This window comes from Eucyclogobius newberryi, unplaced genomic scaffold, assembly GCF_026437365.1.
Source record: "Eucyclogobius newberryi isolate DKJ021-1_F unplaced genomic scaffold, fEucNew1.0.hap1 SCAF_3, whole genome shotgun sequence".
Taxonomy (NCBI): Eukaryota; Metazoa; Chordata; class Actinopteri; order Gobiiformes; family Gobiidae; genus Eucyclogobius; species Eucyclogobius newberryi.
Window position 1 is genome coordinate 11,614,697 of NW_027315945.1, and position 13,371 is coordinate 11,628,067.

The following is a 13,371-nucleotide window of genomic DNA, read 5'->3' on the forward strand; positions in this document are numbered from 1 at the left end:
TGGGATCATAGAGCTGTGGGATCATAGAGCTGTGGGAACATAGAGCTGTAAGATTATAGAGCTGTGGGATCATAGAGCTGTAAGATTATAGAGCTGTGGGATCATAGAGCTGTAAGATCATAGAGCTGTGGGAACATAGAGCTGTGGGATCATAGAGCTGTGGGATCATAGAGCTGTGGGATCATAGAGCTGTGGGATCATAGAGCTGTGGGATCATAGAGCTGTGGGAACATAGAGCTGTGGGATCATAGAGCTGTGGGATCATAGAGCTGTGGGAACATAGAGCTGTGGGATCATAGAGCTGTGGGATCATAGAGCTGTGGGATCATAGAGCTGTGGGAACATAGAGCTGTGGGATCATAGAGCTGTGGGATCATAGAGCTGTGGGATCATAGAGCTGTAAGATTATAGAGCTGTGGGATCATAGAGCTGTGGGATCATAGAGCTGTGGGAACATAGAGCTGTGGGATCATAGAGCTGTGGGATCATAGAGCTGTGGGATCATAGAGCTGTGGGATCATAGAGCTGTGGGATCATAGAGCTGTGGGAACATAGAGCTGTGGGATCATAGAGCTGTGGGAACATAGAGCTGTGGGATCATAGAGCTGTGGGATCATAGAGCTGTGGGAACATAGAGCTGTGGGATCATAGAGCTGTGGGATCATAGAGCTGTGGGAACATAGAGCTGTGGGATCATAGAGCTGTGGGATCATAGAGCTGTGGGAACATAGAGCTGTGGGATCATAGAGCTGTGGGAACATAGAGCTGTGGGATCATAGAGCTGTGGGATCATAGAGCTGTGGGATCATAGAGCTGTGGGATCATAGAGCTGTGGGATCATAGAGCTGTGGGATCATAGAGCTGTGGGAACATAGAGCTGTGGGATCATAGAGCTGTGGGATCATATAGCTGTGGGATCATAGAGCTGTGGGATCATAGAGCTGTGGGAACATAGAGCTGTGGGAACATAGAGCTGTGGGATCATAGAGCTGTGGGATCATAGAGCTGTGGGATCATAGAGCTGTGGGATCATAGAGCTGTAAGATCATAGAGCTGTGGGATCATAGAGCTGTAAGATCACAGAGCTGTGGGAACATAGAGCTGTGGGATCATAGAGCTGTGGGATCATAGAGCTGTGGGAACATAGAGCTGTAAGATTATAGAGCTGTGGGATCATAGAGCTGTAAGATCATAGAGCTGTGGGATCATAGAGCTGTAAGATCATAGAGCTGTGGGAACATAGAGCTGTGGGATCATAGAGCTGTGGGATCATAGAGCTGTGGGATCATAGAGCTGTGGGATCATAGAGCTGTGGGATCATAGAGCTGTGGGATCATAGAGCTGTAAGATCATAGAGCTGTGGGAACATAGAGCTGTGGGAACATAGAGCTGTGGGATCATAGAGCTGTGGGATCATAGAGCTGTGGGATCATAGAGCTGTGGGATCATAGAGCTGTAAGATCATAGAGCTGTGGGAACATAGAGCTGTGGGATCATAGAGCTGTGGGAACATAGAGCTGTGGGATCATAGAGCTGTGGGATCATAGAGCTGTGGGATCATAGAGCTGTGGGAACATAGAGCTGTGGGATCATAGAGCTGTGGGATCATAGAGCTGTGGGATCATAGAGCTGTGGGATCATAGAGCTGTGGGATCATAGAGCTGTGGGATCATAGAGCTGTGGGATCATAGAGCTGTGGGATCATAGAGCTGTGGGATCATAGAGCTGTGGGATCATAGATCTGTGGGAACATAGAGCTCCCTGGTGGTGCAGTGGATAAGGGCGTTGCACTTAGTTGCACTGTATGGGTTTGAATCTAGCCCTCAACATTTGCCGAATGTCTCTACTCTGTCTCGCCCCATTTCACGTTATAACTTTCCTGTAAAATACAAGCTTCAGGCCATAAAAATCTGGGGGAAAAGAAACAAAAAGGTTAAAAGGTTTTAAAAGTGTAAAGTGTGGAGTGGGAGACACGAAGAATAAGAGACTAATAGAGAAACCTATTCCAGACCCAACATGGAATCTCTTGAATATAGAGATTCCATATATATATATATATGGAATATATATATATATATATATATATATATATATATATATATATTTTTTATTTTTTATTTTATGCCATTTTAAAGCCCTGTTATGGAATATGCAAGTGCAACATCGTATATCTTTAATTTTATGCAGTGGTTTCTAACTTTAAGTGCTTAATTACTCCCTTTATTGTGTAAGGCATTTAAGAGACTAAAAATAATGTTATTAATGTGAAGGATGAGTGCAAGAGAAAAGGGCATAATAAACTGCTCAGGTCACAGAACAACACTGTGTATTTACTTTTCTAAAGTTCACTACTGTTTCTAGGAAGGAAGTTGTTGATTAAAAGTTCAGTTTTCGCTTAAGATGCTTAAGATCATCATTAATTTATGAATGATGATTTATCACAGGTGCTTTAGAGAGAAAAGAGTGAGAAATATGTAGAAATGGATAAAGCCAATTATCTTACAACCTGTTTTAACCCATTTTCCATGTATCATTGTGATCTTTTGTCATAATGTCCTCTTGGTTTAGGGGAAAGACTTTTCCGCTCTCTCTCAAATGTCCCCATCATTAAACCAACAAACAGCATGTGATCGCTAATGCCAGCAGATTAGTCATGAACACCCATTTGCAAACACCACCTGTTTTTGTCCTGCTGGCACCACACTTTATGCAACAACTACTATGAGCGTTTATTTCAGAAGTCATTTACCACAGGTGTGAGTTTTAGGCACTTTCATTTAAGACTATAATATAGCCTAAGCACACGACTTACGTACATATTTATCCTCATGTTACCGCTCGCTGTCAGCATTCTGTTCCTCAAGTCTTTATTCTTGAGAGTAGATTCAGTCTCCTTGCCAAACGTGCATCCAAAACCATTTGAATGACTTCCATATTCATAACGCTTCCTGTAGGACAGAGACGGAGAAGTTAGATGAGACTCGGGAAACTGCAGCATCTTTGTACTTTACACCAGAAGGATATCCTGATTTTTTTTTTTTTTTTTTATTCAAACAATTTTTAAACGATCTTGACTTACAGCTTTTGTACAAAAACGTGCAAAACAAAACAGAAAAAACATGACTAACTCGCGGTAAATGCTGCTGAACAGAATACATGAATAAATAAAAGCCAGGTAGATTAATTTGCTGCTGAATTGGGGTCAGCGTGCTTGTTTACTCCAATCACGCTGACTGGCAACTCGAACCAATTTACAGCTGCTGGGTAGACTCTGCGCTGCTGTGATAGTGTGGAGCGGCGCGGCCGGCGGGGCCAATGTAGGACGCCATTTGCAGTTGCACTTCAGGTCACGTGGCGGTGGTGGCGGCGGCCTGGCAGTTTAATGACATCGGTGTATGCAGCAGGAAAACCTTCCAGCTGTTCGCGAAAAAGACACAAGAGTTACAGGCGAACTCAACTTAAACTTTAAAACTTGGGTGCGAAAAGTGCCATTTATTCGCCTCACACACAACATTTTCAGTCGGTTGTGTTTACGTGACAAGAATATATATGGAGAATTGTGTCTACTTGTAAATAGCTTCATTTGAAAGACAATTGTGTAGTTTGTAGACAGAGGAAACAGAACAATACCCCCCTGCTGGCAGTAAATATTTATGAAGATATGAGTCTGGTCACTGGGTTTATCTCTGCGGCTTCAGACGGCGTGATTGACAGGTGGGTTGGCCAATCAGGTCCGTCCGTATCCAAAAAGAATGATAGCTGCTTACAAGAAAAAGTTCTGAATGACAGAAGACCAATGAGAATTAAACCTGATGGCACGGTGTGGTCGGAGTTTGGCGAGAGACGCAGCGGCGGTTGTGACCAGACTGAGATCTTCTTTTCTAGTGGAGGTGACGCCACAAGGCCAACTTACTGGTCAGATCTCTGGAGGCGAGCCTGCTCACAATAATAATGCATGTTTATTTTTCAGTGATTAAATAAAAGGAATTTAGATAAGTGTATTGCCGTACAGTGGAACTTTGCACCAAAGCAATAACATCTCCGAGCGAGACAAGCAGGTAGCACCAGAAAAGTCTTTAATAATTGCATTATTTAAATAAAATAAATTTCAAGCATTGAATATGCAATGGCAGAGAAACACTTTTAGTATGATTCATGTTTTGTACAGTGACGGAGCCGGCCAAAGCACTGATGCTGAAAATGATTATTTACACAAATCAGCAGCCGCCACCTGCTGGGGCACAATACAGGGGGCTTAAATAATATTATTCACATTGTTAGCACCAATTACCCTTCTATTTATTCTTTTAACGTTACAGTATTTTGAGTCTGGCAGCTGCCAAAACATTAAGCTGCAAGTTTGTAAAAAGAAAATGTCAATGTTTGCCTAACTAATTAGTGTTTAACAGCCAAAACACCAATATGAAATTGATGGCTGTATATGAATTATGTCAAAAGTAAAGAACTACAGAACAAAAGAGCTAAACTATTGAGTCCTTGTTCAGAGAAATGTCTCAAAGTTCTGGAGATGCTCTACAATGTCACTGTGCTCATGCCTCAACTAGAATTTTAAAGCAGAGATTAAGCAAACTATGGGTAAAATGTGTTAACATCTGTGCCATTTTTTAATATCTACACACCTTAATCTGCCTTAACAAAGCATGAACTAAGACTTAATTCATAATGAACATAATAGTTTATTAAGCATGATGCAGGCTTAGTAACTACTTAATTATGCTCAAGGTTAGGGTTAAAGTATTAGTTAAGTAATTAATTAGCCTAAATAATTCTTAACAAACTATTTGTTCACTATGAATTAAGTCTTTGTTCATGTTTTACTAATGCAGGAATAAGTGTAGTTATTATAAAATGTTACTATATCATGTTATATCAGCACGTTTATGTGCTAATATCTTGTTTAACTTGTCAACTTTGTTTTGAACACTGTTTGGAAATTTGCACATTAATGCATCCCTATATTATTTGTATTTACACACAACCCATTGTTTTTGGAATTAGGTCCATAGAGTGACAAAGATAAAATCATCATTATCATTATTGTGCTTCAGTCAGTCACAGAATCCATAACTCTTCTTCGACAAATCCACATTGCACTGGCCTCTTACATACTTTTTTCACAAACGTTGACAAATAGTTAAATGTTGCTTGCCAAACATGTCAAGAAAATCCAAGAATCCAGCACCAATCAAGACAAAAAAGAAGTCTTATGTCTTGTTTCTGCCTTCAGATTCTGTTGACATTTCCTGTAGATTCTCATATTACATTTATACACAGCTGCTTGTCGACGCTAACATCTCTGTGTCTCTGGCGTGTCACTCTTTCAGAAATCATCTCCACATTTCTAGTGCTAGTGTCACTTCCCCCATCGAAATCACCACGTCACTTTTTGTATCCTCCAATTCCCAGTGTTGTAAACAGCCGTCGTTGTCAAGCTATTGTCATTGTCGTTATATTTTCTTTCTTAAACTACAAGATATTCCCTCTTTGGCATTGATTCACGGCCTCATGTTTCTCAGCAGTGAAGGATTTTGATGAAGGCTTTGCGAAACTCAATGTTGAAAGTTGTGTAGATGACAGGGTTGACAGCACTGTTGAGATATCCCAGCCAGGTGACAGCGCTGTACAGAGAGGGAGTGATGCAGCAGCTGGAGCAGTGGGCTTTCAGTACATGGGTCAGGAAGAACGGCAACCAGCAGATGATGAAAACACCTGGGGAATAGAAATGCTCTTTATACACAAGACTGGGCAAAGATACTTGACATTAAAGTGCATTTTGTGTATCGTGTTTTTTTAAGGATTCTGAAATGGAAAAAAAAAAAACAGTATAATAGTTGTTTGGATTCAGTTTTCAGGAATTTTTACAAACTTTTAAATTAAAAGTATTATTGTAATGGGAAATACTTAATTAGCAGCATGTCGATGTAATTCTTTTTTTTTGGTCATCTGGACAATGCTTTTAAAATCAAGGCGTCAAAATCTGTCCAGATAACAGTCTTTGAAACCTTTGATCCATGTGCTTTTTTATCACAAATGCTCTTTTGAAAAATAAGAAAATAAACTCAATAAAGTGTCAATGTTAGAGAGGTATCTCCTGGATTTTCACTGTGTTGACAGGGAATCATTCTTACACACTTTTTAATGGGCATTTAGGTCAGCGTGTGTTTTTTAAATGTCGCCTACTGTCCTTTTCCTTATTCTCACATCAATGATAAAGTGAATAATATGCTCCTCACCAAGCACTATAGCGAGCATCTGCGTGGCTTTGCGCTCTTTTTGTTGTGAGAGCCTTCCTCTAGCTCGTTCCTTAGTGAGCCCCCATTTGTCTCTGCCCATGCTCCGCTCCCTCCAGCCCTCGCGGCCCCTCAAGCCGTCATCTAGAGTGGGTGGACGCGGCGTGAGAGCTGAGCGGGACACTGTGGTGGGTAATACAGGAGACGGGCCCACTGAGATGGACAGAGAGATCCTGGCATGACCAGTGTGACCAGAGGTCTGTGGAGCAGCTGATGGACTCAGAGTCTGCTCAGTCTGTGGCAGGAACTGACCAGGCTCCATCTCCAGAGGGTGGACCAGAGCTTCTTTCACCAGGGTCTGGAAACATAACACCCATTTACAATGTACACCTTGTGTATGTAAAATCCTCTAAATACTCTGTTATAATATACAATTTATATTGCATTGTAGTGAACTCTCCATGCAAACTATACATATGATAAAATAGCAATTAAATTTGAAAACTCACAACTTTTTTTCTTGGTGGACCAGCAGTAGATGGTCTAAGAATCAAAGTGCAGAGCTTCACATCTTCTGGTTGTGTGCATTTATTCTGAAATAGAATATAATTTAGCACCTGGATATAAATACTAATTAGTAGGGGGAAAATTATATATTAATTATTAAATTTAAATTAATTAAATATATACATATATATATATATATATATATATATTAAATTAAATTAATTAAATATATATATATATATATATATATATATATATATATTAGATATTCTTACTTTATTTTTTGTTTTGGATGGAATAGTATTTTTCCTTTCCCCATAGATTTTCATGCACTTTCAAATAACAGAATGCTATACAGCAGGTGGCATGATATTAAACATGCAAAAGAAGGCTTTTTATGCGGGACATATTTGGTATAGTCTCACACACCTGCCCCTCCCCCACCTGTGCCTGCTCTCACACACCTGCCCCTCCCCCACCTGTGCCTGCTCTCACACACCTGCCCCTCCCCCACCTGTGCCTGCTCTCACACACCTGCCCCTCCCCCACCTGTGCCTGCTCTCACACACCTGCCCCTCCCCCACCTGTGCCTGCTCTCACACACCTGCCCCTCCCCCACCTGTGCCTGCTCTCACACACCTGCCCCTCCCCCACCTGTGCCTGCTCTCACACACCTGCCCCTCCCCCACCTGTGCCTGCTCTCACACACCTGCCCCTCCCCCACCTGTGCCTGCTCTCACACACCTGCCCCTCCCCCACCTGTGCCTGCTCTCACACACCTGCCCCTCCCCCACCTGTGCCTGCTCTCACACACCTGCCCCTCCCCCACCTGTGCCTGCTCTCACACACCTGCCCCTCCCCCACCTGTGCCTGCTCTCACACACCTGCCCCTCCCCCACCTGTGCCTGCTCTCACACACCTGCCCCTCCCCCACCTGTGCCTGCTCTCACACACCTGCCCCTCCCCCACCTGTGCCTGCTCTCACACACCTGCCCCTCCCCCACCTGTGCCTGCTCTCACACACCTGCCCCTCCCCCACCTGCTGCCCCTGACTGCTCCTCATCTAGTCATCAATATGGACAAAGACTAAATAGTGTAACCACACTGGTGTAAATCAATAATAAAAGCATTTCTTTGAGACACTTGTAATATCCAGTACATCAACTGTCTCCTGAGGTTTGAACCTGCATTGTGGTGGTATTGAATCTCCCTCTGGATCAGTCAAATCCTCTGAGAGTTCACAAAAGGAGCCATTACTTCAGAAGGGTCACACTTCCACACCTCCCTGCTACTTTAACAGTACCGCTACTCCACATGAAAGTGACAAATGTTTGAAGGGCGTGTATATCTCTACAACACAGCAGTCTCTGTGATCTGAGCGCTGTCTTCTGTTCACAATAGTCACAATAAAGAATAGACATGATTCGCACAACTTTATTAGCTCCAAAGAGATGTTTATTTCATTCTCAACACAGTGACGTTTGCCCTTCATCAAACAAAATGTAGCTTATTGCAAACCTGATATTAATATTAATTGATATTGATGAGGGGGAATCGCACGTCACGCACGAGAACCTTTCCAGACACAGCTCCATAGTCTTATGGAGCTGTAGTAATCATGGATCGCACTGCTTATACTAAAGAGGTACAAAGACAACTTAATAATACAACCGTTTACAGAAAACTTGACCACTTAGTCTCCACTAACGGCTCGTTCACCGAAAAGATATCTTATTACTACCATCATACATAAAAGATTCTATGTTTATTAAACACCTACAAACAATTGTGGTCTCCGATGACTGTTTACCTATGTTTAATTTTGTTCATGTTTGAATCTAATGTTTATTTGCAGATCTCTGGGAACAGCATGGGCTCCAAACTCGCTCCCAGCTTCACCTCGCTCTTTTGTGGCCGTCTACAATGTCACGCAATCCACTTTTACAACACATACCACACTGGAAAAGGTACATCGACGATATCTTCTTCATCAGGTCAGGAACAGAAACGGAACTAAAAAAATGTTTAAGATTCACAACTGAATATGATGAAAGATGATGATGACATTCTTGTTTATGTAAACGAAAATAAACTGGGTTCAAACTCGACTCTTTTCATCCTGTGCCTCTAAAAAAAGAACCTGTCGCAAATGCAGCTCTGACTCTGACTGTTTGACCCAAGCCAAAGACCTGGAAAGACTGTATAGAAAGGAATGATCCAAAGCGAATGCCTCCAAATAAAAGGACAAAGACAAATGGAACCCAAAATCAAGTGCATAATACAGAACTCACCTCTGGGTCAAGAGCTCAGACGGATCATCAACAAACATTGGTACTTCTGCTATCTCCCTCCACAATGAAAACGTGTTTTATGTTTGTTTTTGATGTTCGATGCGTAAAAAAAAGTGTTTTTAACTCATTTTTAATTATCTTTGAGGGTCGCACAGGGTAATTAACACCGTATAATTACACAGGCTCAGCAGTGTCATGGCCAGTATTATTCTGGTATCTGCCTAAGTCTATAACTTCTGCTTGGGTCCTTCTCCTGCTGTAAAACCTCTGCTCAGTGTAGTTTGGACAGTAAATGTGTCTGTTTGTTTGTCCTGGGGTGCTGTTTATCTGAACAGGTACGGTCATATCTGCGGTGTGCTGAGCAGTTTTGTGTGGCGTTGAAATATTCACTGTGAAACGCCTGTGCGGTTTAGGGGTTTAGGGCAGGGGTCCCCAAACTATGAGGTCACACATTCAAATACAGTAGCTGGCAGTAGATTATTCAGCCAATTCAAATCTTAAATTGCGTAAATATCTTGACATTTGCAAAACGCTTAATTTTTTACACATTTTTATAAAAGTTGACCACAGAAAATGTCAGTTCTGTCACTTCTTTTTGTCCACTTATAACATCGAGTGGATCCATCATTATCATACAGGGGGACCTAACAGTGGCCCCTAACGGTGATGTAAAAAAATGCACAAAAATATGGACGGACATAAGTTGAGTTGATATTGTTTTTGATCAAATTTTACGCAGTGCAACTTTAAAGTTAACGGAACATCCCTATATATTATAACTTATATTGGCGCGAAACAAAAACGCTTGAGCTGATGATACTGTACCTTCCGATGCCTGTGCCCTTCAGCCCCCTCAGGGTCGCCTGCTGCATTGAGGCCATGTCTGCGCGGGGGAGCAGTGCGTCGGCCACGTTTACGCAGTACCACACAGATCTGAGCGTACACCAGCAGCGTGACGATAAAGGGAACGTAAAAGGAGGCAACAGACGAATAAACCACAAAGGCAGGGTCTGCAAAGCTGCATGTGGTGCCATCTCGACTGGCTAGGGACACAAAGAAAAGGACCATGTTGAAAAATGCAAATGCAGACAAATGTAAAGAGACGTGTCAACAATGTTCTGCTTTAGATACGTCAAAAATAATAATGGTACAATAAGTGTGCTTTTTGTTTGTGGTTATTGATAAATCACTTACGCATTGACATTGTTTTTTTTTTATCTTGAAGTCTGGTCTACAGATTTAGGTTTGAGCCTGCTCTACCTGTCATTGTGCGTACATTATTGGATAAGAGGCGTCATTTCAAGTGGCAACACACTGATGGAGGAGGAAGTGAACCCATTTATTTTTAGGTCAATTCCCCTTTCAATGCGTTTAACATATGGAAATGGGATTGATTATTGTTTGCCTGAATCCAGTCTTCTAACATAATGTTTAAAAAACTTTACAGCACAGAGATAGCTTTTTTCTGAATGCCAAATGGGGTTGCTGTACTTCTTATTATTTATTTGACTTTGTATACGTAATATATTAAATTGTGAAAAGCGGTGATAAAAATGTGAATGTTTCCACTAGCCATTTTTCTTGAATTATCTTTTTAATTTTTTGATGTTTTAATTTACACTAGTCATTTAGTGTAACATTTATTTGCACTTTCATTTATAATAATAATAATAATAATAATAATAATAATGTACAATTTTATGCAGTTTATGTACTTCACTTCATTAAACGTTAAAATTCAATTTGACAAATGATCCAAATTGATATAGTTTATGCTGACATGTTTGTTTGTTTGTTTGTTTGTTTGTTTGTTTGTGGTCTTATCAGGGACGACTTGTCAAAATTCGAAACATGTGGCTGGGTTCGTGAAATGAAAAGTCTGTAACATATTTGACTTTTTAGAAAGAGCAGAAACTAGGGCGTTGAGATGATATGATTCACTTCTACCTGTGTTGTTAAGTCCAAACAGCAAGGGACAGGAGATGGCAAAAGAAAGAAACCACACAACAGCAATCATCACAGCCACCCTCCTCCTGGAGCTGTAGCGTGTGTTGTAGAGCAGCGGCATGGCCACTGCAGTGTATCTGTGACAGAACAAACATGCTTGTCATATTGTCAACAAGAGCCCGCCCTCCACACATGTTATTACAGCACACGCTCATGAATGCTCCATCACTCTTTGATCCTTTGCAACACCTGTGCATTTTAAACAAGGTAGTAGTACTTTATGTGGGTTTGTGTGCTGGTACTTGTACTGAATTGTACTGTGCATTGTATAATACACTCCTTGAAGACAAAAAGCCCTTTCCAAAGAACATTTTCCACCCCTGAACATCGAGTGGTATAAGAGAAACTGGATATGATACTTACACACTAATGCTGGCGATCAGTATGCAATGTAGAGAGATTTCAGTTAATAGACCCTTCCAGTGTTTGTATGTTACATGAGTTGGCTTTAATGCCTTTTAAATGGGAGAGTTAGCGCTAGCTGCCAAACACCACAAAATATGAAAAAACAGAAAACAGTATTAAGGTAATTTGATCTAACCTCCAGTGGAGCTCATTAGCAAAATATATAATGAACATACACACCCCTTGTCTGCACTGCCTACTAATGACAAAATAAATGTGTTTGTTCTGCTACAATGTTGTGGCTTGTTGTCTATGATGTTAATGTATTACTTTGTTAGCGTGATCTAGTAACTTGTACACATTCATGTTTCATATAGGGGAAACTTTGAAAGATGTTGTATTGATTAGTTTCCTACGACCAAGAGATGATCCAACCACAATATCTCACAACAGTGGTATTATCTTTAAAACATTAATATTTTTTTTTTATTTTGAAGGAATCTAAATAATAATATTCTTTGTGTTGTATTTCATGGATGATGATGATGATGAATATATCTTTCAAACACCCTGAACCTCCATGTGTCACTTTAGTCGAGCAATTAGAAGGCAGGTGCAGAGAGTCGCCCACTGGGAGTCTGCTCACTTCCTGTTGCGCTCATAAAGAGGGCATGAGATGGAAAACCAAATCATTCACCTTGTCTGCTTGATCCAAGCACCAATGACACCTTGGACTGTGGGAGCTCAGACACAAACAGTAAACAGAAATGAGCTTAAAATGTGCTTTGTGTCATAATTGTTGTGTTTTGATACATATATTTAGTAAAACTGCACACACATCTACAGTCGGGACCACAAGTATGTGTTACAGATGTGTATCAAGTTAATTGTCAAGAGGGTAATCAATAATATATCTAAAAGCAGTTGTGTGCCTTAAATAAATACCTGTTATAAATGATCCTTGTGTTGATCTAAAATGTTTTTTTCAATAATTATGTGTTTTTTCTGCTTTTGTTTATGGGGCAGGTGTAATTTGTTGTTTCATTTGAGTCATTGTTGTTTTAATGACTTTATTGTATTACATGTTAATTGATATCGATGCCTGGATCTATTATTCATTTGTAACTGATGCCTTGTCGTTAAGGTTAAGATGTCTTCATTAGTCTCCTGAGAGAAATATTAGTCTCAGAGCTCGGGCCAGATGCACATTCACACCTTTAGCCATGAACGTACACTACAAATAAGGTACAAAAATATACTAGACAATGTCATCTCAGTCCATGCTGTTCAGTGTTAATGGACTTACATATGCATGTGGGTTATAGCTTCTTTATTTTCTTTTTTTAAACTACCGGTATATAGGAAATCTATTGAGTTGAAAGATTGAGAAGAGTCTGCTATGTTATTTAGAAAAAAGAAAAGAAAGAATTCATAACAAAGATAACATCTATCTATGTTTCTTTTTTTAATCAAATTATGGTATGTGGTATGACATCTTCTAGGCGTTACCTGGACTCCCCTTACCTTATCTTACAAACCCTTGAACATACAGGTGTCTGTCTTTTAGGGAGGAAATTAAAATTAAAATAAGCTCTGGACAGACTGACTTTAATTCACCTGTCAATGCTGATGGCGCACAGGTTGAGGATGCTGGCGGTGCACATCATGACGTCCAAAGTGAGCAGGATGTCACAGTGAATCAGGCTGAAGCGCCACTCTCCCACCACCTAGACACAAACACAAACAGGCATGACTTGAATGTCTATGCACACGCCACGTGGCCAAAGTCCGACCAATGGCTTGAAGAATACATGGAAAAAAAGGGATTATAATCAGATCAAAGCACTCTGTGGATAAAACCATTCGTTAAAAGCTATGTAGAAAAGTCACGTTGCTGCATGCAAAGCTTCAAACTAATTGTAAGGGTAGAATGAATGAGAAGGATGAGGTGAAATGACAAATAATTAGTT

The 13,371-nt window shown here is 40.7% G+C and overlaps 1 protein-coding gene across 1 annotated transcript in view; it reads right to left on the bottom strand.

The window, feature by feature from the left end:
- Positions 1-5,244: 5,244 nt before the first annotated feature.
- Positions 5,245-13,371, bottom strand: part of drd2l (dopamine receptor D2 like) — a 31,028-nt gene continuing 22,901 nt past the window's right edge. Inside the window, exons 3-8 of the mRNA XM_072461303.1 lie at positions 13,019-13,128; positions 10,997-11,133; positions 9,875-10,092; positions 6,761-6,844; positions 6,255-6,609; positions 5,245-5,730 (exon numbers count right to left, since the gene is read on the bottom strand). Coding sequence (XP_072317404.1) covers positions 5,534-5,730; positions 6,255-6,609; positions 6,761-6,844; positions 9,875-10,092; positions 10,997-11,133; positions 13,019-13,128 — 1,101 coding nt within the window. The 3' untranslated portion in view covers positions 5,245-5,533. The remainder of the gene's footprint in view (positions 5,731-6,254; positions 6,610-6,760; positions 6,845-9,874; positions 10,093-10,996; positions 11,134-13,018; positions 13,129-13,371) is intronic.